Below are 25,342 nucleotides of genomic sequence, written 5' to 3'. Positions count from 1 at the left end.
CACAAGACCAAGTTACTTTCTTGGAGCCCACAAAAATTTGGGAATAAGAGAAATGCAATCCCTTTTGGTGAGTTAAATCATGGAATAAAGTCAGAAGAGGCCAAAGAGGCGATGTTCAAAGCCAACTTGTGGAGACAGAGGGCTCCCAGGTTTATAGCACCAGACTGGGACCTGTAAGGTTCTACTGGTGTGTAGAGAGGAGGATGCATGGTCAGAACAGTAGTTGGTCATCCACAGAAGCCCAGAAAAGGGACAGTCCCACAGGGCACTTGGGTAGTGCCCAGCCATACATGTTCTGGCCAAGCAGGCACCCTAACAGCTTATACCTGACCAGGCCCCTGGAAAGTTGCATTTCTCATTGGAGATTACTAAGTGGTCATTCTGACTTTGACATCAGGCTGTAAACACATTAACATTAGGCCATCCTGTGGGATGGATTCACCCCAGATCTGCTGACAAATCATGTTTCCGAGCCTGAGTGGACAAGGACCAGATTTGGACCCCAGCGAATTCACAGAAGTCACGCACAGCATCCCGTGGCATCTCTTGGGAAGTGGCCTGCCAGCCTCCCCCAGGATCACCCTCCTATGTTGCTGTTGGTTGATTTGAATTTCTCTCCTTGTTATTCCTTCTTTGAATTTCTACAGGCAGTCATGACAAAAGTCAGAGTGTATCCCAGGATCCCTGAATCTCTATCCCCAGTTTCCTAAGCAGAGGGCACTGCCCACCCGACACAGCCCCCGACATCTAGAACCTTGTATCTGGCCAAGAAGGGGTGTCTGCCGCCAGTTATCAGCATGTCCTCATCACGATCCAGCATGCAGCGCACCGGGTAGCCAGTCCTGGGGGAGGTACCAGAGCATGAGAAACCTCTACAACAGCCCAGCCCTGTGAGTCTCAGGGATAAAAACAGCAAGGAAGCCTTCTTTCTCCACCTGGTACACTGGACTGCTTCACTCTCTAGACACTGTGCTGGACAAGGTGGGGGACATCCAGGTGTGGGGTATGGGGTGTGGAGTGTGTCCTTACCTTTGGGGTCCTCACAGCCAGGTAGGAGAGATAGGACATGGACACATGCATTTGAATACAATGAACCAGGTGATGTTGCCCTCACCCCTATGCCCACGAGTTCTAAACACCGAGGGCTGTGAAAATTTGAAGCAAGGGGAATCTACTTCCCAAAGGGGGGAATCCAGGAAGCCTTCCTGGCAGAGGCAGCCTTATTCCTCTTCCCAGAGCCCACTGGGGGAACTCACTTGTATGCAGCCAGGGCCACAGCCACAGTCATCACGATGCCCCGGGTCTCCTTCCCTCCAAAGCCTCCTCCCATTCTCTTCACTCGGACCAGAATCCGGTTTACTGGAACCCCCAACATTTTTGCAACAAAGGACTGTGGGCAAAAGAACAAAATACTCCCAGTGAATGCATATGCCACCTGGACTTACTTCAGCCCTGACGCAGAGCCTACCCGATACACAGAAGCCTAATTACTGCTATGAACTCTGAAATTCCTTGATTCGAGAATCCCTCTCCTGTCCCAGGGCAGCCCTTGGGTAGTGGTGCCAGGGTCTGGCGCACATCAGTCACTGTGCACTGAATTCAGACACTTGTTTTTTTTTTTTGTTGTTGTTGTTTTGTTTGTTTTGTTTTCTTGTTGTTGTTTTTTTTTGCGGTACGCAGGCCTCTCACTGTTGTGGCCTCTCCCGTTGTGGAGCACGGGCTCCGGACGCGCAGGCTCAGCGGCCATGGCTCACGGACCCAGCCGCTCCGCGGCACGTGGGATCTTCCCGGACCGGGGCACGAACCCGTGTCCCCTGCATCGGCAGGCGGACTCCCAACCACTGCGCCACCAGGGAAGCCCCTAGACACTCATTTTTAACCAGAGGGGTGAGCAGCTGTTCACAGCCTACTTTCAGAGCCAAAATTCATTCCATTTGGCCAGGAACTGGTGGGTCACGAGGGTAAGACCAGCTGCCCAAAACACTGGCAACCACTGTCCTATTACATGCAATAGAGAAATGAGGAATATTTGAGCCACTGCAGCTAATGTAGTGGTCCCCATGGCTCTCACTTAGCACAACCCCTTCATTTAATAGATGAGGAAACTGAGGCCAGATATGATCTGACCAAGGCAATACAGCACTGGAATGATAATAGCTAACATTTTCTAGGCTCTATCCAAGTTTTAAAACTCATCTAATCATTACAACGTCCTGGGCAGGCCCCATTTTATAGATGAGAAAGTTATATAACAAGCTCAATGACACCAGCTTGTTGGTGACAGGGCCTGGCTTCGAACCACTACCTTCACATGCCCTCCTGGATCAGCCCATGTCTCCCTCTTCCCCGGCCCCTTGTTGACCCACTGGACACCTACCTGGGTATTCATGGTATTCTGTGTGGACACAAAGAGCTCCATCTCCCCTGCCTCGCCTTTCGGGACAGCAATGGCACAGTGAGTCTCCAGATAGAAATGCTCTTGGCCACCGATGTACAACTCGCCTGGAGAAGCAACAAGACTCCCCACAGTGAGCCCGATGCTGCAGAGGCGGTGAGTTTGCTTAAGGAGAGAATGTACTCATGCAGGGCCCTGTGCAGTTACCAGCTGTTCACAGGTACCCTTTCAGTTCCCCAACTGGGATGGAAAAGGCTCTCAAAGTCTTAGCCATCTGGGAGCTGAACCCCCGCACGCTAACAAAGAGATCAGAACGACACTGAAATGCATCAGGTGGGAAGCTCCCTTCCTGCTGCAGCCAGCGGAAATGAAAGCTTTTTAGACTATCATTGTAAAATTTTGGAAAAAGTAAAAAAGGAATTAACAGATGTGATTCAGAAGCTGAAAATAAACAGCATCTCCCAGACCCCAAGCTGTCAGTCCAGCTGGATAGCTGGCATACTAGTAACTTAGCGATGTACAGAAACCAATGTAGAAAACCATCGCCAAAGGGGGCTGTTAGGCAGCCTTGCTCTGGGGTGAGAGCTCTCGACCTAATTTCCCAGTGCGGGAGGGAAAGGGGGAGGAGAGGAGAGAGCACTAGCTGGAGATGGGTGAAGACTGCCTTCAGGCAGATGGGGAGGACCAGACTCTGTGTAGCCAGAGGCTGGGCAGACCCAAGACTGGTCAGACATCTGTGACCTTTTTTTTTTTTTTATAGTCTTTATTGGAGTATAATTGCTTTACAATATCGTGTTAGAGACATCTGTGACCCTTATCTTCCCTAGACAGTCTTCCAAATCCAACACATTATAATGTCTCCAGAACCACTTAGGTATGTCCAGTCTAGAGACAGGAGAGTAGAGATTAAGACGCTGAAGTTCTTTCCCAGCCACCTGTCTAGTATTTTGTTACAAACAACAGAGACTCTTCTGTTAGGAAATGTCAGGAAATCACTCCCTTGCTCCAGGGCTCAGGTACAGCTCTTGAATTTAACTCAAAAACCAGGGCCACCCCATTCCCACTGCTGCATCACGCGGCCATACCTGAAACAACATTATCTGCTTCCGAAAACCCCTTCTTGAGGTCTCCTTTCTCAATCTTCAGCTCAGATCCATAAAAGGAATTGTTTTTTATAGCATCCTGAGGATTAAAACGAAGCTTCAGTGACTTGGCTTTAAAGGACAGAAGGTGGCTTAAAGGGATTGGGGAAGAGAAGCTCTTGGAATTATTACCTCTCTCTTCCCACATAAGTCACACAGCCATCTCTGTAAGTTTCTTATATAGACTTAAAGCTCAATTGTAGCCCAAGGTGTCCTATTTCTCTATTTCGTTAGATATAGACATACAACCCTGGATCTTGAGGAAAGCAAAGAATCCCTCAAGGAACCAGCTGGAGCTGAAACTGGGAAGGAAGAACGCAGCTTGGCCATTTATGGACTGAGTCTGGGATCATGATGGGGAAGGATTCATAGGACCCACAATCGCAGGCTGGAGGAGATTTAAAAACTTATCGGGTCAGATTCCACCTGCTGTTTGAATCTCCTCTAGAGGATCCTAATAAAGGTGTCTCCAGGAACAGGTAGATCTCCCCTCTCCAGGCAGCCCATTCCCCAGTTACCTCAATCGTGATAATGGCTGGAAGATCCTCATAGGTGACTTTCACTCCATGGGCGGCTCTCTGTGCGTGTTCTGGGGTGTTGGCGACCACAGCACCAATGACGTGCCCAACACAAGTCACCTAGGAGCAGAGCCAGATGGTTAAAGAACATAACATGCTCCTCGTGAAGCAAATTATTTCTGATTGTTCAAAAAAGCAAAGGAAGTCTCACCCCCATAATTTTTTAAGGTACATTTAAGGAATGTCCTGAGGCCTCTTCATGTTCTTATCCTACTATTTGGGGTTATGTGCTTCTTCATAAGTGTTTAGAATCAGTAGAACTGGAATAGGACTTGGAGATAACTAGTATCTGATGGCAGCCTCTTGAGAAGCTGCCCAGGATAAAATGTGGTGATTGATTAGTGATGTCTGCCATGAGCAGCAGAATGGAAAGCAGGGCACCATGAAGTATATCTGTCAACTCAGATCTACCCCAACACCCTTGTTCTTCATATTAAGAGATGGAGACCCAGATGGCAAGATCACAGTTGCCTCACTACTAGACCATGACTAAATCTTAACCCTTGACTTCCAGTTTTATTTTCTTTCTACCACTCTACTCTCTTTTATCTTCTGTTTCTCAGATTTATACCAAAAGTTTCTCAAAGGCAGCAATCATGTCTTATATTTCACCTAGATGCCCCAAAGTGGTCATTCCCCAATACTGGTTCTTAGACGTGATGACCTATAAACCAGTTTTTTTGGTTGTTAGATTTATAGAATAATTAATGATTATTGTTTTCTTTTCATTTAATAAATTCAGTTACTATAGAAACTTCATGGATCTCTTTCAGGGATAATTTTTTCCTAACATCCTTCCAAAAATAAACAAAAAAATTGTCCAACTCATCACGTGGGAAGATGAGATTTCTGACAATAGGAACCAATACTTAACATGTCTTGTCTCTGATAATTACCTCTTCAGGACCCAGTTAAGCTCTTGACTTAATTGGTTAGCCTAGTGGTTGTTGAACCTGGCTGATTCTCACTAACCATAATGCTAGTTATGGTCTTAGAGGCTCTTGAAGTTTGTAAAGCAATTTGTCTTCTATCAAACGCTCTCCTTTTAGAGTCCTTGTATCTCAGGTTTATAGTTTTTCATTCCCTCCTTCACTTTTAGCTTAATAATAAGTTGAATTTGTCCTTCAGCAACACCTATCAACCTCCAATTTGCAACATTTGAGCTGTACTGGAATTATAAAATGACTGACAACTATCCTATGAGTATACAGGTTTTTGTAGCAGCTCCCTTGAATGTTTGGAATTTTTTTTTTTTGGCAGAACTCCATATATGGTTGAAATCAATAGATAAACTTTCATGTAAGTGAATTATCAATACACATAGTGGTGGTATTGTACTTGTAATTCCTATTCTGTTTGGTTTGTTTAGTGTATTTTTATTTTCTTTTAATAAAGGAGTTTAATATTGTACACTTAAGAACCTGATTGTTTCTTAAAATACAGTCACAGGCCTTTTTTTAATGCCACTTTGGCATGGAGTCATCCTACTATGTCTTATACTATGTACAAGCTGCAGCCATCAATGAAATAAATAAATAAACATTAAGTTAAAAGTAAAAGTGCTACCAGGCATATTCTATCCCTTTACTGATTGTCCTGAATACTGGCTAATTGGATGATGGCCCTGATATGTGCAAATGTATAATCTTTTCAAGATCAGGGATTTGGAGGAAAAAACACAAATTAAAACTTAAATACTCATTCCACTAACTTCATATTTTTTTTTAAAAAAATCCAAGATGCACCTTATCCTTTGCAAAGACTGTCTCATCATTAAAAAGTCCAGTTTCATTACTCCCAGGAATATCATCAGCGGAGAGAAAGCAAACAAAGCCTGGCACCTTCCGAGCTTCTGAAATATCAATGGACCTGCAAGGAGGAGGAGGAATGTGAGGGGCCAGGGAGGAAAACAAGCAGAAGACCTGTCACCTGTCACCTGACTCAGTGATGAACTATGCTCTGCTTCTACCTGTGTATCAATAATTCTTTCCCAGAAGATTGTATAATAGAGAAAATTTCTAAAATATCTTCAGCTATACTTTTTTTTTTTTTTTTTTTTTTGCGGTACACGGGCCTCTCACTGTTGTTTCCTCTCCCATTGTGGAGCACAGGCTCTGGACGCGCAGGCTCAGTGGCCATGGCTCACGGGCCCAGCCGCTCCGTGGCATGTGGGATCTTCCCGGACCGGGTCACGAACCCGTGTCCTCTGCATCGGCAGGCGGACTCTCAGCCACTGCACCACCAGGGAAGCCCAGCTATACTTTCATATCTTATAAATCTTGCTCCTTGTAGTTCCTCATCCAATCCCATCCATCCCTTCATAGGGAGAACAGATACTATCATCTAGAACAGGGATCTATACCCTCAAAGGGTCTATTGATAGAATTCAGGGATCCATGAACTTAAACTGGAAAACATTTTCATCTTAAAAAAAAAAAGACCCATTACCCAATTGGATAACTTTGTCTTCTTTTTGACAGTTTTTCCTCCACCCTAACACTTCCCTTTTCTACCTCCTATCCTATCCTATCCTATCCTATCCTATTTTGCAAATGCTGATTAAATGCTTACCACGTGGAGGCCACTGTGCTGCGTGCTGTGGTAGATATAAGATGAATAGGACACGTTCGTCCCTATGGACCTTGTACAATGCCCTATTTTGGTCTCCAAGTACAAGAGAACCGAAAAGCATTTACTCTGGAGAGCTCCAACACCCACATCACAGCTAATACCTATCCAGATTCAGCACATTAGGGCCTTTGCTGTACCACTCAGTTTCCTCATCTGGAACATGGGGATAATAATATGACCTGCCTATAGGGTTGTGGCGAGGAAGAGATAGGGCCACATGTGTAAAATGCTTTAAACCAGGCTGCAGCAAATATTGTGTGACATGAGTGTTTTTATTATCATCACCATCATCATCGAGGTAGAAATTCTTGCCATTTGGGCTCTCAAGGTTCAACAAATGGGTACAAGTGATTATTCTCTGCTGGGTCCTTTGTGGACACTATCACTGATCCTCACAAAAGTACCCTATGGAGAAAATGAGAGCTTAAGCACACAAGCCAAGGTCAGGTTGCTAAGCACTGGAATAGGAAGTCAATGCCAGGCACTCTAAGGCCTCCTTCTTCCCTTTGGTGCTGACTCAAGTTCTCCTGAAGATTTGCACTGAAGTTTAGCCCAATATCCACAGTGAAGATCTAAGAAAGGCCTTTCAGCAGCTCCTCATTGCTTTTCTGGCCAAGTGTAGTGTCCCTGTTCAGCACCCCAAGGCTTTCCTGATCTGGCCCCTGCCTATCTCTCCAATGTCATCCCCCCACCCTCCCAGCACCCCTGAGCCCCTCACGTCTCCTGTTTCTCTCCAGACTGGTTTTAAAAAGAGTTCCTGTGTTCCTCTCTGGACCGGGAGGCCCTGGAGGAGGCTTGTCGTCGTGGCATCTCCAGGGCCTGGCAGGTGTGTTCCCTGCACCCCCCTTCCCAAGTGTTTTGACTGCACGCACTTGATCTTGGCGTGGGCCCGGGTGCTGACGACAAGCCGGAGGAAGAGTTCATTCTCGTAGCGAGGGATGTCATCGCAGTACACAGCCTCCCCAGAGGCCTGCAGGGCCGCGGCCAGGTGGGGCAGGGGCCGGCCCACCATGTCCTCCTCAGACTGACCCTTGGGCACCTCCTGGAACAACATGGCCACCAATCAGGCTGAGCTGCAGAGACACTGTTCCCCTAGAAGCCCCAGGGAGCCATGGGGAGCTTCAGGCCAAAGCAAATGTGAGGAGTGAGAATGGAGGAGGCAGGCGGGGAACAGGGTGAAAGAAACAGAAGGCAGGTAAGAAGGCATTGAGAAGAGTGGTCACAGTATCACTATACAGTCAGCCACGGGCAGCCGCCCAGGACGCCCCATGGATACCCACATCTGCAGATGCTCAGGTCCCTTATATAAAATGAGGCAGTACAGTTGGCCCTCTGTATCCATGGGCTCCACATCCACAGATGACGGCTGACTATATGCAGGAGCAAACAAAACAAGGAACCTAAATGTCCATTTGTTGAGAGTTGCGTAAATAAACTATGCTATGCTCACAGGATGGAATAACACACAACTGTCAAAAGATAGTTCTGAAGAATTTTAATTAGGAGGAAAGAATGCTCATGCTAAGTGTAAAAGCAGGACATACAACATTGTATGTGTGGGTAATGATTCAAAATTCTGTGGAAAAATGTTATAAATATAGTACAGATATGTCCATATATGCATAGGAAAAAATGGAAAGAAGTATACAAACATATGATAATGATTTTCTCTTGGAGGTGAGATTTGGGGTGATTTTTATTTTCTTATGTTTTTCCATATTTTTCAAAATGTTCTAAAACGTATTCAGTTTATAATAAAACACTGTTTTGTGTGTTTTTTCAAAGTAATAATAATGATGGCTAGTAGTTATTGAGAGTTTACTATATACAAGGAACTACCTAAGCTATTCACTTTTATTAACCCATTGAATCCTCAAAACCATGCTGTGAAACAGGGGCCCTCATTAGCCACATTTGCAACTGGGCATAATTAACTTGCCCAAGAGGCACCGAGAGAAAGTAACTTGTCCAAGGTTACACAGTTATGTGATAGCAGAGTTTGGATTCAAGTGCTGGCAGTCAGGCCCAGAGTTTATGCTTTGGACCATTACAATCTAGAGCAGGGGTCTACAAATCATCGACAATGGGCCAAATCTGGCCCACTCCCTGTTTTTGTTTTGTTTTTTTGTTTTGTTTTGTTTTGTTTTGCGGTACACGGGCCTCTCACTGTTGTGGCCTCTCCCGTTGCGGAGCACAGGCTCCAGACACGCAGGCCCAGAGGCCACGGCTCACGGGCCCAGCCGCTCCGCGGCATGTGGGATCTTCCCGGACCGGGGCACGAACCCGCGTCCCCTGCATCGGCAGGCGGACTCTCAACCACTGCGCCACCAGGGAAGCCCCACTCCCTGGTTTTACAAATAAAGTTTTACTGGTGCATAGCCACACGCATTCATTTATATATTGCCTCTTGCTTCTTTTGTGCTGCAATGATGGAGTTGAGGAATTGCAGCAGAGACTATGAGGCCCACAAAAATCCAAAACATTTACAGCTGACCCTTTAACTAATACCTCTCAAAAAATTACTGTTGATATAAATAGGGTTTTAAAAATTTTGTTTAGTTTACATGCTCAAGAGAACTCCTAGCTTTGCACATTAGCCCTGCAGAGGAACTAGAAAAAAACAAAATGGGGAAAAAATGCTTTTTAAGGAGCAGGTGAAGATGAGAGGAATCCCAAGAGAGAAATTTAGGTGAGCAAGGGGGGAAATGGCTGCATTCACATTAATATAATTCCCATTTCCTTCACTAGACATTTATGTACAACGGTAAGGAGCTTTAAGCACCCACATACAGTGTGAGTCGGTCACTCACCAATGGTCAGCATCATCTGAGGTGCCCTGCAAGGGCCACTGATATTAGCCACATACAGTCTGTACTCACTTGGAAGAGCTGGATGTTGGCCGGAGGGTCTTTGTGAAAGAGTAAGGTGGCGCTGGAATAGGTGGGGTCCAGTTTACCACACTTCTGTGGAGACAAGATAACAGAGGTGATCATGACTATTTCTATCATTGGTCCCATCCTTGGTTGTTCCCAAGTGGTAAAAGTAACAACTTTCTCATCTCCTCATTTACACTCCTGGTACTGGCTGGATCTATCTCAACATCCGAACGTGGGCTCTGCACAGCTTCTCTTTCCCCACCCCTGCACCCTACTTCCTCTGACACACCAAACCAAAGTTTCCCTCCTTCCTGTATTTATGCATGTTGCTTTCTCTGTTGGGAATATCCCTCTCCCTCAGTCTTCCTGGAAAAGTCATCCTTTTTCTCCTCAATTCTGTGGGAAATATTTAGTGGTAGGGGAAATTCTCATAGTATCATCTCAACAAAATTAAGGGGAACGTGAAGCTCTCTATGCAGTATGACATCAAATCTATTCAGAAAATGATATATCCAGATCAAAAGATAGGAAGATGATAGATATATAGATAGACAGATGGAAGGACAGATAGAAAGAGAGAGAGACATTGAGCAGACAAATAGGATGACAGACAGATGGACAGATAAACATAGGAAAAAAGATGAGAGAAATAAGGAAAAATATTAGCAGTGGCTTTATCTAAGATCTGAGAGTAATTTTAATTTTTTCTTTATACGTTTCTGTATTTTCTAAAGTTTTCCACAAATTTATTACTTACATAATCAGAAAAAATTAACTATTACAAATGTTTATAAAAAGGGATCTCACTCTGCTGCACCCACAGCTGTGAAGCCTTCTCTCCTTTGTGCCCCACCCCCCACTCCATCTCCTCAGTTGTCACACCAGGCTGACCTTTATTGATCCCGTTCTCTCCCACACTAGGCTCTCCGCTGCCACCCCTAGTGCACACAGTACAATCTTATGATGTAACAGGTGCAAAATAAATACTTGCTGGCAAACCCATCTCAGGAGTTAAGACTCTACCTCAACTAGCATCCTCTCCTGGATGCGCATCTCCCCTGGCTGTAGTAGCCCCACCTCACGTTCTCATCACATCACATTCCCATTCTAACTACACAACCACAGCTGTATCAGCTACACTGCTGGAAGGATCATCTGGTCTACCCGCCCCCAGATTTTTATAGCTAAGACATAGAAAGAGTGGTGACCTACTCAGGTTCTCACCTAAGGTAATGACACAGCCAGGACAAGAACCCACATCCCCGACTCCCAGCCCAGTGCTCTGCCTCTCAGCCACCCAGTTGGCTCCCATCTCCGTGTGGCTCCTTAGGCTGTGTCCCTGGTCCCTGCTCCTCTGTCCTTAGACATCCAGAGGAGAGGAACGTTTACCACCTGGTCCACGGCACTCTCCTACCCCGGCCAGCTTCCCAGATCCCTAAACACAAGTGCAGCAGGAAGTCTTTGCCTTGCCCAGGCCCCAAACTCACATCTTCTGAGTCCTCTTTGCCCAGCTTCTGCAACACTGTCAGGTAGAACTTGAAGAAGAAGCTGAGGGTGAGGGTGCGCCGGAACTCAATCATGCCACCTGGGGCGTCTGGGGACAAGGGCAACTCCTCCACCAGGCCTGCACACACGTCCTGCAGCAGCTTCTCATTCCAGAACCTGCCAGAGAGCAGGCTGTGTGAGAGCACTCCCACCCAGCTCTCAGAATCCATTGTGTGAGTGGTTTGCACAGGGCCTTAGAGTCATGAACCTCAGCTCAAAATGTGGCTCAGATACTTACAGTTATGTGACTTTAGGCGAGTTACTGAACCTCCTTGAGCCTCAGTTTTCTCTTTTTTAAAGACAGATACAATTTTTTAAAGACCACAAAAATAATAATAGGTAAATAATAGGTAAATCTATTGAGTTCCTATAATGTACTAGGTAATGTCCCAAGTGATTTATATGAAATGTCGTTTTCAATTTAAATTAAAAGGTATAGTCGGGAAAATTTTCATACTCATTTTACCAACGAGAAAACTGAGACATGGAAAAATTAAGTAACTTGACTGATATTACCCATCTGTTAAGTATTGGAGCCAGGAATTGGAACCAAGGAACCAAACTCCAAAGTTAAGCTTTATCTATCCATATGGTTATTGTGAGGATTACATAGGACAGTGCCAGCAAAGTGCTTGGTACAACTGCTGCCATATAGTAGCCATAGTAATAGCAGTTGCTATAATAATAGTGTAGCAGCAGTAACAGTAATAGCAGCAATAGCAATAGTAGCAGCAGCAATACCAGTAGTAGTAATACTAACAGTAATACTAACAGTGACAGAAGCAGTAATAGTAGTAGTGAAAGCAATAGTAATAGTAGTAGAAGCAGAAGTAATAACAGAAATAGGAGAAGCACCAGTAGTAATAGCAAGAGCACCAGTGATACTACTGGTAGTAGAAGCAGCAGCAGCAGCAGTAGTGATACTATTAGTAGTAATAGTGGCAGCAGCAGTGCTAGTTGCAATAGTAATAGTTGTAGTAGCAGTAACAGTAGTAGTAACAGCAATAATAATAGCATTAATAGTAGCATCTTTAAAAGTAGCAGCAGCAGTAACCCCAGTAGTAGTAATACTAGGAGTAACAGCAATAATAGTATATCAGTAGTAGAAGAGACAGCGGTGGTAGTAGCAGCTATAATAGTGGCGGTAGCCACAATAGTAATATTAGTCATAGTAGTGATAGCAATAGGAATAACAGTAATGGTAGTAGGAGAACAGCAGTGATAACAGTAGCAGAAATAACATGAGTAGCACAGCTGTAGCAATTGGAGTAGTAGAAGCAGCAGCAGCAGTAGCAATAGTAACGGTCGTTGTAGCTGCAGCAGTAGGTAGTATTAGTAATAGCCGCAGTCGTAGCAATGCGAATAGTAGTACAGCAGCAGCAACACGATTAATCGTAATACCACCAGTGGCAGCAGAACTCACAGTAGTAGTCGTAGAAGCAGCTACAGTAGTAACAGTAGTAGCAGCAATGGTAATACTGCTGGTAGCCATAGTAGTAGCAGCAGCAGTGATAATATCAGTAGCACCAGGAGCAGTTTTATTTTGCCGTTAGCTCTTACTTCAATAGCTGTTTCTGCGTGGTCCTGAGGGCTGAGATCGTTCTGTCTGCCATTCCACCATAGCAAAGGGCCAGCTCCTTTACCTGCGCGGCTCCTGGCTGGAACAGGACTCTCATGCCACAGGTCACCTTGGCTATGTCATCTTCTCTGCGGGAGGCCTGCTTGAATGCTGAGAAAAACTCACCCTGAAAATCACAGAAGAAGACCTGTTTCCTCCCTTGTTTTGCAAGGACTGCAAAGTGAGCCTGAAGCAGGGACACAGGTGGGGTGAGGTGGTGAGACCATCACAGAGCAGCCAACAGCTGGTGGTAGAGGTCAACGATCGGGACATGACTGCCACCTTTCAGGAGAAGTTCCAGATAATGTTCCTGGAAGCTGGGAAAGGCCAGGATTTCTGCCTATCAGTCTGGAAAATGGGAAATCAGGGACACAGGAGAACTGGGTGCTCTCAACCAAAGAGCAGGAGGGGGCAAGGTGCTTAAACGAAGGCTCCTGCGAGACTGCGGCAGCCCCACCACGGCTTCCCCATCCTGGTGCCTGGTATCATGTCCACCCGGCCTCCCCAGAGCTGTTCTGAAGGCTCCACTGGCCTGACCACCTCTCAAGCAGGTACAGTGCGATGCCAAAGGGTGTTTGAGACCCAGCATCAGATGGAGGTGTTTGTGGCTTCTGCAGATGCTCTCCCTGCCTTGTGTCTCCTACCAGTCTACTGGCTGTGGTTAGAAATCTTGTTTCCTGAAAGAAAGACTCACTATGAAACAGTAGCTGCCTTTGTGCTTTGAACATACATTTCCCCCGGATCCAACCAATCTCTGTCATTGGAGATAGGAGGAGAGCGTGAGTTACTTTCCAGGTAAGAACCAGCTGTTTCAGGTTCTGCTCGAGGTCTGAACTCACCCTGGCACCACAAGTTCTGATGAATGTCAAAGGTGGGAGGTTTAAGGAAAGGTTTATTGGAGAAGCAAGGAGGCCCACTGTTGAGGTTCAAAATGGCCCCAGGCTTTTGTTGAAGAAGCCATGGAGACCCCTCCTAATGAGAAAGCTTGTCTAGATTTCTGATGTCTGACATGGCCCTGGGGCAATCAGCCCAGAGCTTGAACTCGGTTCTGGAACAGAGGTTCCAGCCGCTCACTCCCAGGACTGTGCTCGTCCACGGCAACATTTTTCCCGGGGTTCATGCAGCGTCAGCATCAGGTCATCAGCTGTTCTTTCTTGAGAAAGACCTAATTCTGGGTATTAAAACCTCTTTTCATTTATAAAATGTTTTTTGTTAATGTCCCTACCTGGCAAAATAAAAACTGGGCAGTGCTATGCCTGTTTCCTCTTCCTTTCCCCACCTCATAATTAAAAAAAAAAAAAAAAATCTACTGATCTGTGAAATACAAAAACTCTGGGAATCCCTGTTCAAAACGGTCTATAAGGACAGGCTGGAAAATCATTAAGAAACCACTACAGGGATATAACTGCTTTAATTTAATTAGTATTCTCATGAAGGAGGTCAAAATCAGCAAGGGCAAAACACGCCTTGTAACACTCGCTAAAGCACAAGCTCTGGTAAACCCTTAATACTCTCCTTTACAGCTGGTTCCTGGCTCTCACAGATCACTTTTCTAAAAGGCCCACTGTGGAATGTGTAGGACAAAACCACACCAGCTCAAGACACCACAGGCCCCAAGGAACAAGAGCAAGGCGGCCAGAGGAGCCCAGACCTGCCCCAACAAGCCAGAAAACCCTCTCGTGAAGCAGAAATCCATCCAAGACAACACAGGGCAAGGTCAGGGAAAAAGCACCTTGTCAAGCCCAAGGTCAGCATGTGAGGACCTGACTCACAGGTAGCTTCTCTACCCAGCATGCAAACTCCACACTTCATCATACGAAAACTGGGGCAGGGATACTCCACAACTAGTTGTGTTCTTGGAACTATGTCACTAGCACTAGCTGGGGATCTCCACCAGCTCCTGGATATCTTCCAGGAACCTTATGAATTCTTTCTTTTCAGTCTTCGCAATAACCTGCACAGTCAGTAACATGGGCCCATTTTACAGATGAGGAAATTGGGGCTCAGAAAGATGAATGACTCACTCAGGATCACACATCTACCTCTCTGGTTTCATTGATTATGCCCTGTGCCCCCATATTACTCAGAGAGTAATATGGTTGGTTAAAGGCAATGTTCAGAGACAAGAACATCAATGTTAAAGTGAAGAGATGCTAAGTTTGGCTCCCGAGGCAGGCTCTGGTCTCCCTGTCTGGAGCCTGGCAGGAGTAGGGGTGATTCAGGATGTTTCTGACAGCATCTCACCTCCCTGCTGTAGGGGATCTCAATGGAGAGCAGTATCTCCTCTGGACCTAGCAGGGTCTTTCTGTAGCCAGGGAAGAAGGTGTGATCCATCCGAACCGTTCTTCTGGTGCCTGTACAGAGGCAAGACAGAGAGGGACCAATGTGAGGAAAGCATAAGACAGACCACCAGTGGAATTCTCCATCCTGGTCTCTGACGCCCACAGTCAGAGGCAGTGGCTGGCACAACGGGGGCCAAGGTGCTCCATTTGAAATCCTTAAGCACTGGTGTGCTGGTGACTGTTTCACAATCAGTTCTTTGAGAAAAAACCCTGATTCAAAGCATTTGCTAGTTTATGTGGTATAGATACTCCTACCACAGCCAATGTAAAGCTAAAAGAGCAACATCGCTCAGTGTGATGTTGGAAGGAGGGTAGCAAAGAGTTGACACAGCAGACCTGCCCTCCTCTGAAAGTCCTGCTTACAAGGTTGGCCACTAGCTATCCTCTGGGACCTTGGATTTCAGGAGAGTTCCCACCATTCCCTGATAAGAACGGCTCACTGGGCCTGAAATGTTTGTACACATCATATGGTTTATGCTGAACACCTGACTTTCCTCCTGGGAGTCTGGACTTCTGGTACATGCCAGGCAGAGTTCCATGACCAGCCCCCAGTAAAAGCCCTGGGTGCTGAGTCTCTAACGAGTGTCCCTGGTAGACTACCCTTCACATGTGTTGTCATAGCTCAACTTACTACTGGGGAGATTGAGCATGTCCTGTGTGACTCCCCTGCGAGGAGGCCCTGGAAGCTTGTGCCTGGTTTCCTCTGCCCCATGCGTCTTTTCCCTTTGCTGATTTTGCTTTCTATCCTCCTGCTGTAATAAGTCATAGCCATGAGTAAGACTCTACGCTGAGTCCTGTGAGGCTTCCTTGACCTCCTAAGAGTCATCAAACCCAGAGGTGGTCTTGGGGACCCTCCAACGAGGAAAGATGGACAGGAATACACCCATATGCAGCATTTCCCTCTACAAATATAATAAATGGAAATAACCTCAAGGGCAGAGACAACTGTAAAATGAAATAAAATAATTGGGAAATGGTGAATGTTGAGTACTTATTACCTTTGTTTTGTTTTTTTACATCATTATTGGAGTATAACTGCTTGACAATGGCGTGTTAGTTTCTGCTTTATAACAAAGTGGATCATCTATACATATACATATATCCCCATATCTCCTCCCTCTTGCATCTCCCTCCCACCCTCCCTATCCCACCCCTCTAGGTGGTCACAAAGCACCGAGCTGATCTCCCTGTGCTATGCGGCTGCTTCCCACTAGCTACCTATTTTACATTTGGTAGTGTATATAAGTCCATTACCTTTGTTTTTAAATATACTTTATTTCATTGTAAGGTTATATAGTTTAAGTTTTAATAGCTGCCATGTTTAACAAACGTTCAGGTTCTCTGAAAACCCAGCAATCAGCTGTGGTGAGCAGTGTACTCTGGCCCCAGCACACACCACTAAGTAAGGCATCTGGCTGACAGGTCCTGTTGTGAATTCTTAATAAAGTGATGGTCCAGCTCTCCTGGTCCCCAACCTGGGTACATCTCCCTTTGCAGCTGCCAGAGATCCAAACTTTAGGACAGCTGCATCATTGAACTTTGGGCTCTGCTTCTCCAGAAAGTGACCTACCTTGTGAGACTCCACCCCATCCCCAGCCCTCTTTCCTGACCACTGTATGAGGCAGCTCACCTCTGGACACGATGGTCAGCTTGGTCCCACTGGCCATGAACACAGGGTTGAGGTCGGAGATGGGGCTGGCTGTGATGATGTTCCCTCCAATGCACTAGGACAAGCAGAGAGCGCGTGTGAGAGAGCCCACCCCAGGAAAGCCCTGCTCACACAGCCGGCTCCCGAACACACAGAAGGTGGGGGACACCTGCTGAAGGGAGAGCCCTGAGGTTCTCCACCCCTGTGGAGACACAGGATCAGCACAGTAAGAACTTGGGCATTCGGGCAACATGCAAGAGATTCCAGTGCCTGGGGTTGGCTCTCAGCTCTGAAATTTACCTGTTGGTAAACCGGGATCAGCCCCTTTAAATTGTTTGTTTGATCGATTTCACCCAAACTCTTTCTGAAAGGGTTGATGTGGTTTATCACAGAGGCCATAGCGATTTAGTAAAAGAAATAAAAGGTAAAGATCAAGGAAAATGAGGAGGAAGCCTTAAGGATGAACAGTGTGTTCTAACTGAGCTTCCTTGGCAAAGAATGTAAGGAGAATCAGACACAAGGTTCCTATTATTAGAAAAGAGGAAGAGAACCAGTTGTTCCAGGGAAAAAAAAAAAAATCCTTCCCAGAAGTAGATTGCATCTGAGCTTGGGAACTCAGCAGAGTTTTCTGGGTTTATGTCTCCTTATCTGTAATCAAAGGAGACAGGTGCCTGGCGTAGGGTGATGAGAATGGGAGTAGGTTGTTTTGCTTTGTTTTTTGTTCTAATTTAAAACAACAACAGCAGTGGAATGGGAGGGCCAGCTTTTCTCCCAACTCCATCAACAACTGTGAGACTGAAATGGCGCCAGGTGTGAGAACGCCGTCTGCAAACCCAGAATCTGGGGGCTAGTCTGAAGACTTATTACAAACAGTCAAGAGGTGGGCCTCTCCCTCCTCTCAGGGGGTCTACCTCTGGTTCTCTCCCCAGCTCTGATAGGCAGTCCCCCTTCCTATTTCGGCTTCTCCCTAACTTATCTCTCATTCACCTGCTGGCAGCCTTGGCCAAGTCCAGGAAGAGGGGGGCAGGTGGCTCCAACCTCAGGGGTAAAGACTGAGTCACAGCGTGGGTGCTTCCAAGGGTGGCCCGCAGGCCACCTTCATCAGAAACACCTGTGGGGCTTGTTAAAACCTGACCCGTGGGCTCCACTCCAGACCTGCCGTCAGACGCTCTGAGGGTGGGGCCCAGGAATCTGCATTTTCAACAAACACCCCAGGCAATTCTAAGCACTTAAGTTTGACACCCATTGGGTCTGCAGCAGAGTCCAGACTAGCGCCCCTCGCCTTGCGATGAAAACGTGCATCCTGGGCCCCTAAATAGGGACTCACCGCCACAGACTTGACCTGCTTCCCGGCAAACCAGCGCAGCTGCTGCAGGACGCCTCTGAACACCTCTGTTTTCTGGGTGGGAAGCTTAGCAACCGCATCGAGCAGCGTCTTTTCCACAGAGTTCAGGGGGCAAGCGGCTCCGAAGGAGATACCTGGGAACACACGCTCGGAATGACAGCGATCCCCGTCACAGCTCGGAAAGCACTTCCGTACACAGCAGCCCCACTAAGGCTAAACCAGGACGCACATCCTTATATGGATGAGGAAATTAAGGCCCAGAGAGGTCAAGTGACCTACCCAATGCCACACAGCTAATGAAAGAGCCAGGACTCAACCCCAGGCCTGCTGACCCTACAACCAGAGTGCTCGTTTCTCTAAACCAGTGGTTCTCAACTCAATAAAATCAGATCTCTGAGGGTGAAGTCTTGGCATTTTTTTTAAAAAGTACCCCAAAACTCCCCCCACCTACCCCCTATTTCCATGAGTGATTCTAACATGCAGCCAGGATAGAGAACAACTACGGAGAATCCCAAGCCCCTTGCCCGCTGGCCCCTACCATGGATGCCCCGAGGAGGAGGGCACTGAGGGTGCCCGCCTTCCCCATGCAGGGCGGCTCCCAAAAATGCAGGCGGCAGCGGGAGCCAAAGAGGAGTCTTTCCTGGCACTCGCCATCCCCCCGCATGACCCACCTCCAGCGTCCCAGCCCCTCTGTGGGCTCAGGCAAACTTCCCCTTACCCTCCAGTCCATGCTCCACTGAATTCAGCTCAGGGATCCAGGTTGGGCAGATGATCACAGGAAACAGCTGATTCTTAAACTTCATCTCAATGCCTGAAGAGAAACAAGAAGCCTCAAGTTATAGGTCTGTTGTTTACCACCAGGGCGTTTTCCCCCACCACCGCACACAGGACGGAGGACACATTCACGATCATAACATGCTCCGTGGGTGACTTGGGGGTGATTAGGGGTGCAGTGGACAAGATGTGAGAGTAAGTGCAGTTTCCGCACAATCAGCCTGAAAGCTATGTCTTTCCCTCTCAAAAAAACCCATCGGAATTCAAATAAGATGAACTCGAATTCGTGTGTGTGGTGTGTGTGTGTGCGTGTGCGTGTGCGCATATGTGCGTGCGTGTTTAATCACAATACTAGAAAAAGGGCATGAAAATAAGTCAGGAACGCTTGTAAGCACTTTACATATTTTAACTCAATCCTCACAATAACACTATGAAATACTGTGACTTTCTCTATTTATAGATGAAGAAACTGAGGCACAGGGAGGTTAAGTTTCTTGCCCAAATCACACAGCTAAGAATGGGCATATTTCAGCACCGGAGCAATTATTAGAATTGGGATGTAATAGTAATATGATATGAAAGTCTAACATTCAGACAAAACAGGAAAATTGACTGAGGGAGAAAACTTCAAATTGGCCTCCCGGTCCCCAATATCTGTCTGAGTTCTTAAGGTGCATGGCTTGGTGGGACTGAATGTCTGTGTCTGGTTTCTGTCCTTCCGGTGAATCAAGTAAGAAACCTCTGCGAACAGACCTGCTTCTGTTCCTCAGACCCAGTTAGCACAGCACCTCTCCCAGCCCCGCCCACAGGGCTGTAGATGGAAAAGGGTAAGAAGGAAATGTCTGTGCATCACCCCCCGCCGCCGCCCCTTTCCGGTGCTGTTGAGGGTCTCTGAAGGGAGGCGCAGGCTTTGAGGAGTCTGGCCTGTTTGAACATCAGCTCGTAGGTCAAAGAATGCAGATGGAGGCACTAAGTGGCTCATTTTGATAAGGGGTTCTCTATGACCCACTTCCCCCGACATCATGGCAGTAGGTGGTTACACTGTGCGGAGTGTGTGTGAGGGAGGGAGGTAGAGCTGCGGTTCTCCATGACCCACCTCCCCCGACGTCATGGCGGTAGGTGGTTACACTGTGTGGAGTGCGTGTGAGGGAGGAGGTAGAGCTATGGCATGGTCTTAAGCAATTATTTCTAACTTGGAGCTTATAATATCTTTGTGAATGCCTTTCTCTTAGAATCTAACTGAGCCCAGGACATTGTGTGACTCGTGGCGAGGAACATGTCATATACCCAAGGACCCCAAATATTCTTCCAGCCTGTCATTCTCCACCTTAATTCATGGGACCCTGGGCCCTTGGGTCATGGCTACACGGGCGAGCCATTGTGGTCATATCACCTGAGGCACGTCTCACAGGCCACCCTGCCATCCTGATGTGTCACATTACTGCAGCAGGGGACTCTGCACAGCACCTGTGCTCACAAGGGTGCCCAGCTCAGCACTTCACCAGCACAGACCTGAGCCAGGCCCTCCTCTCTGTGGCTGAAGAACCAACCAGAACCCAGGGCTCGGGGGGGTCCCTCCAGAGCCAGAGCCAGGAGTCCCCCACAAGCTGGACTTGGCTGCTTAAAAGCATGTCAAGTTCCCCCAAACCAGGGTTCCTCTGAGGCAGACCTCGGCTGTGCTACCATCCTCTCCTTGGATCCCCACTGGGCTTGGGTCCAGCCAAGTGGAAACGGGCCAGGCCAGGTTTATAAATGGATGGAGACGAGCAGGGACCTGGGCACCTCTGCTCCTGTGTCTTCAAGGACCAAGCCCGAGAGCTGCACATCTCGTGTCTCCTTGACCTGTTCACGTACTGCGGGCCTCAGGTCCCAGGTGGTGGTACCACACGGCAGGTGGCCACACTCATGGGCAACACAGCACAGTCACACTTGGACATCTCCTCTCCCTAGCCTTACCACATCACCCCCAGAAAAGGGAGGGCAAGAGAGTGACCTTTATGGAACCCCTAGTGTCCATCAGGCACCGGCCCAGACACGTAAGCTACGTTGCTCCCTCCGCCTTTAGACTGGGAGACACTGAAGGGAAGGGGTCTGGTCCAGGTGATCTGGGTACCCCTGGCTCTCCCAGCGTACCCAGCGCAGAGCAGGCTCCCTGTCAGTGCTTACGGAAAACAGTCAGCAAGGAGTTCAGTTAGTACTCAGGACAACCCTTAGAGGAGGTGTTACTACTCCACATATGAAATGGGGAAGTGAGGGCAAAAGAGGACACACAGAGGACACACAGCCACAGGGGCTGAACTGGGCAGACTGGCCCAGGGCCACCCCACGCCCTTACCAATCTCCGTGTTCCCCACCACCAGCTTGGCCTCAGGGTACTGCGCTTTGAGGTCCAGCAGCTCGTTCAGGGCCGAGGCCTGGATCCAGGTCACACGCTCCCCTTCAAAACGCAGCTGCTTCAGCGGAATGTCTTTCAGCCTCTGGAAAATGAAGTTTTCTTACTGTGCTGCCTCTTCCTCCCCACTGCCATTCCCAGGGCCATTGCTTTAAGTTTGCAAGGGGATCAACTCTACTATGGATTTGTTTAATACTGAATTCAGATGGAAAATGCACGTCAGGGGAGAAGGGAGGGAGGACACCACGTATCGAGGCAGGAATTACGTTGCAGCTCTTTTATAGACATTATGTCACTTAGTCTTCAGAAGATCTCAGTGAAGGAGGCACTGTTAGTCTCATCTTTTACAGGTGAAGGAGGAAGCTGAGGATCAAGGTTATGTGACCTGCTGAAGGTCACTGTCTCCAGGAGGTACGGGAGGTGGATCAGAAGGGAAGGCAATGGAAGGTTGGCTCTAGAGCATGAGGGGTGATGCGGGGCTGAGAGAGAAAACCCCCAAATCAAACTGATGGTTTTTCAAGGTTTCACAGAGAAAGATACGCTGGCGGTCTGCTGCAAAGCCGTTCCTTCTGGCCTGCTGAATTCCTAAAGCAGCCTTCGTGAGCTCGCCACCCCCTGAGAAATCCGCACTTGAGAAGCCTTGAGAGTGGCTTGATTATTATTATTATTTTGGTCATGATGTTGGAGTGAAGGAGCAGCATCATCAAGGTGAGAAAGTAGGCGTGAGAGGTGTCCTTAAGACATGGCTGCAGGCCATGGACTGTGTCCTTTGAACACAGCTCTCTTTGTTTGTTTGTTTCGTATATGAATGGACTGCTAACAGAAAGAAGAATGGCTTGCTTGAGGGCTTATACATGAGATTTAGCCAGGAGGTCACCAAATACTTCTGGAGCTCCTGTTACTGTACACAGTGTGCCAAAGGGATCCACTCCCTCAGAGTGACACGTGTGAGAAGGAGAGAAGTGTGGGTCCCTGTGGGAGTATGTGGCACAGGGACTTGACGTTTGGGTGTCAGAGAAAGGAAGGGAAATTCAGGCTGAAACCTACAGGACAAGGAGGACACAAAGGCCCCAGTGGGTACGAGTGGGACCCAACAGGTCTCCAGGGGCTCATGGGGCATCACCTACCAGCAACTCTGGGGGGAAGATGGGTTCCTGGGTGGGATCCAGGGGCATGAATTCCTCTGGGTTGAATAAAGATGGCGAGAGAGTGACCTGCTGGAAAAGGGGACAGATGAGTGATACACTGTCCCCTCCTTTAAAATGCCCCACAGGGCTGGCCTAGCCCTCTGTCCAAGCGAGCTCATCCACAGACCCCAGCAGGCTGGTGGAGGAGCTGGTATCTCCTGGGAAGAAGGGACAAGGAGGTTTTGACAGAGGTTCCAGGGCTAATGTACACATTCACCACCCTCGTGGCTGGGGCGTAACCGTTTCCTCTTCCAGCCACCACTGCCCAGAGTGTGGAGAGAGCCCACTGGCTCCTTTGATCTGAGGTTGGCCCTCAGGCTTCCAGGCTGAAAAGGATCCACTTACCTCATGGTCTTTCTTCTGGTTCATGCAGCAGTTTGGGTTGTTCCCATTTCCTCCACAGCATCCACCATCCTAGAGAGATGACCAACATTCACACAAAGATATTTGCAAAGAGTTTTCACAGAAGCTAAAGAACCTAGATGATTACTATCAAATGAAATCTGGGGGCTTCCCTGGTGGCGCAGGGGTTGAGAGTCCGCCTGTTGATGCGGGGGACACGGGTTCGGGCCTTGGTCCGGGAAGATCCCACATGCCGCGGAGCGGCTGGGCCCGTGAGCCATGGCCGCTGAGCCTGTGCGTCCGGAGCCTGTGCTCCACAACGGGAGAGGCCACAACAGTGAGAGGCCCATGTACGCAAAAAAAAAAAAAAAAAAAATGAAATCTGGGTATGATACCTATTCCAGCATCAAAAGGAGCAGCAGATACCCCACCCCATCCCACTTGCCTCTGCAGAGGAAAGGCCTCTGCTTTAACTACTTTCACTTCGTTAACGTAGATTAAATAACTTGAGAATAAACAAACAGGACCTCTCCTGGAAGCAGCAGGGATATTTAATTATGAGAAAATTTCTCCATAAAAGCTAGTCCTATTTTATCAAATCATCTCTTTGTGCCCACATTCCTCTTCAGTACTGCTTCCTGAGGAGGCCTTCGTTCCCCGACCAGGGATCGAAACTGTGTCCCCTGCAGGGGAAGCACAGAGTCTTAACCACTGGACCACTAGGGAAGCCCCTCATGCCTCTACTTCTAAACCATCAAGTTCTATGGGAATGGGCTGGGCGCCTCCCAGGCTGGAGTCTTTGGGGGGCTGCTGCCAAAGACGTTCAGGACCAGCGGTGTGCCCGGCCAGTGTGCCTGATGGCCTTCCCACGCCTTCTCAAGCACTTCTCGCCAGAAAGCTCACTCTTTATTCCTCACTGCAGGCCTGTTCTGGAGGATATGTACAGGTCTGATGACTCATCACCTATGGGGAAAGGACTTGCTCAGGACCTCTTGGGGTGCCAATGGCGGAGCACAGAATAGAGCCCAGATTGCTACCTCCCAAAACCAATGCACTGAAGGTGGGAAAGGGTGTGTTCACCTGACTCATCTAGCCCAAGGAGGCAGGAGTCTCAGCTCAGAGCCCCAGAAGACACTACAGAATCGTGGAGTTGTGCTAAGAGGCAGAAGTGGGGGAACTCCCAGGCATAGACCTAGACACATTTCCAGGGCAGCCATTCCTGGGGGAGCAGGCTGGGAGTAGCCCTTCCTTACGTGAATCATGGAAGACACCATTCACGCCGACATTTCCCAAAGGGTGAGTCACCACCCACCAGTGTCCCCGAGGAAGTTCTCAGAGGGCCAAGGAGGCCGAAGGTGTAGCCTCTGAGAACGTGCGAGCACGGCCAGACTTGCCTCCACCCCCCTGCACGTGCTGCCCTGCGTGCAGACCCCTCTTGCATTCACTGCTTTGCCACTGGATCTCAGAGCGGCTCGGTCTATCTTACACCGCCACACCACCACCTTGCCCTTCCCCTCTGAATCTGGACAGAACGGAGAGGGCCTCTTCGCATCTCTCTTTTTGGAGGAGTGATGTGGAAAATTACCAGGCCCTGCGTACAGTGAGACAACAGCCTCCCTCACCTGGTCCTTGTGGGGAAGGATATATTTCACAAAAGTGTGTTATTCAGATAATGAAAGTGTCAGCGCTTTCTTACTTAGATCTTTTTCCTTGATAATTCATTGATGTGTTTATGACATAAATTACTGTAACGTACAATAATGTGTCACTGCCCTCAAGGCCTACTGCGGTTAGATAAGGCTAGGGTTTTTCCCCAGAGAGATTTCCACTTTTCTCAGTAGGCTAAAACTGCTGGGCTTATTTTTACGGTTCCCCCATTTCCTTCCTTGCTGCTAGGTGAATGTTGTCATTTCCTGCTGTGAACAGGCTGCCTCGCTACAGCATGCTCTTCTCACCCTCTTCCAGTGTGTGCTATGGCCATGAAAACTAGATAGATAAGCTTTTTAGAACTGTGTGTAAGGTAACAGTTAAAAGGCTCTGAATAAAGGCCTTGGGGGCCTCCAAGGAGTAACATGCATGAGCTTCTGAGCACCTTCTGCGAGCCAGTCATCTTGCCTGCTTGGAGGACCCAGCTCTACTCTGCTCTACACTGCCAGGCAGCTGGAGTGAAGGGGGTGCAGCTCACCTCCTCCCATGGTGTCACAATAGACTCAGGAACTGTGTAAATGATGATAAAACTCTGACCCACAGAAGGAGTATAATTGTCAGCTACACTCAAAAGCCCTTCTCTCTGGAGAAACTAGGAGAGCTGGTCAGACTGTATTTCTTTGAGAAGCCTCCTATGAAATAAGTACATGCACAAGATTAACAATCCCTGGTTCTCAGGGAAGCCTAAGCAATACATGAAGATCAAATATGGGTAATGGAAGAAATGTACCAGCAGCATAATTTATGTTGCCATTTACTGAAAATGTCAGGTGTGCCAGGCATTGTCCTAACAGCTTTACAAGAAGTCCTTTCCACAAGC

General features: G+C 47.9%; 1 protein-coding gene across 1 annotated transcript in view; it reads right to left on the bottom strand.

Moving 5' to 3' along the window:
• Positions 1 to 25,342, bottom strand: part of XDH (xanthine dehydrogenase) — a 59,874-nt gene that overhangs the window by 19,653 nt on the left and 14,879 nt on the right. The window contains exons 7-23 of the mRNA XM_030858013.2: positions 22,819 to 22,887; positions 22,414 to 22,500; positions 21,230 to 21,371; positions 18,839 to 18,931; positions 18,103 to 18,254; positions 16,758 to 16,851; positions 15,030 to 15,139; positions 12,728 to 12,912; positions 11,110 to 11,284; positions 9,626 to 9,709; positions 7,619 to 7,788; positions 5,861 to 5,984; positions 4,056 to 4,175; positions 3,481 to 3,577; positions 2,378 to 2,502; positions 1,257 to 1,390; positions 755 to 842 (exon numbers count right to left, since the gene is read on the bottom strand). Coding sequence (XP_030713873.2) covers positions 755 to 842; positions 1,257 to 1,390; positions 2,378 to 2,502; positions 3,481 to 3,577; positions 4,056 to 4,175; positions 5,861 to 5,984; positions 7,619 to 7,788; positions 9,626 to 9,709; positions 11,110 to 11,284; positions 12,728 to 12,912; positions 15,030 to 15,139; positions 16,758 to 16,851; positions 18,103 to 18,254; positions 18,839 to 18,931; positions 21,230 to 21,371; positions 22,414 to 22,500; positions 22,819 to 22,887 — 2,049 coding nt within the window. The remainder of the gene's footprint in view (positions 1 to 754; positions 843 to 1,256; positions 1,391 to 2,377; positions 2,503 to 3,480; positions 3,578 to 4,055; positions 4,176 to 5,860; positions 5,985 to 7,618; positions 7,789 to 9,625; positions 9,710 to 11,109; positions 11,285 to 12,727; positions 12,913 to 15,029; positions 15,140 to 16,757; positions 16,852 to 18,102; positions 18,255 to 18,838; positions 18,932 to 21,229; positions 21,372 to 22,413; positions 22,501 to 22,818; positions 22,888 to 25,342) is intronic.

The sequence above is a fragment of the Globicephala melas genome, chromosome 12 (assembly GCF_963455315.2).
Source record: "Globicephala melas chromosome 12, mGloMel1.2, whole genome shotgun sequence".
NCBI classification, from domain to species: Eukaryota; Metazoa; Chordata; class Mammalia; order Artiodactyla; family Delphinidae; genus Globicephala; species Globicephala melas.
Note: the sequence above shows the minus strand (reverse complement) of the source record. Positions and strands in the feature narration are given on the sequence as shown.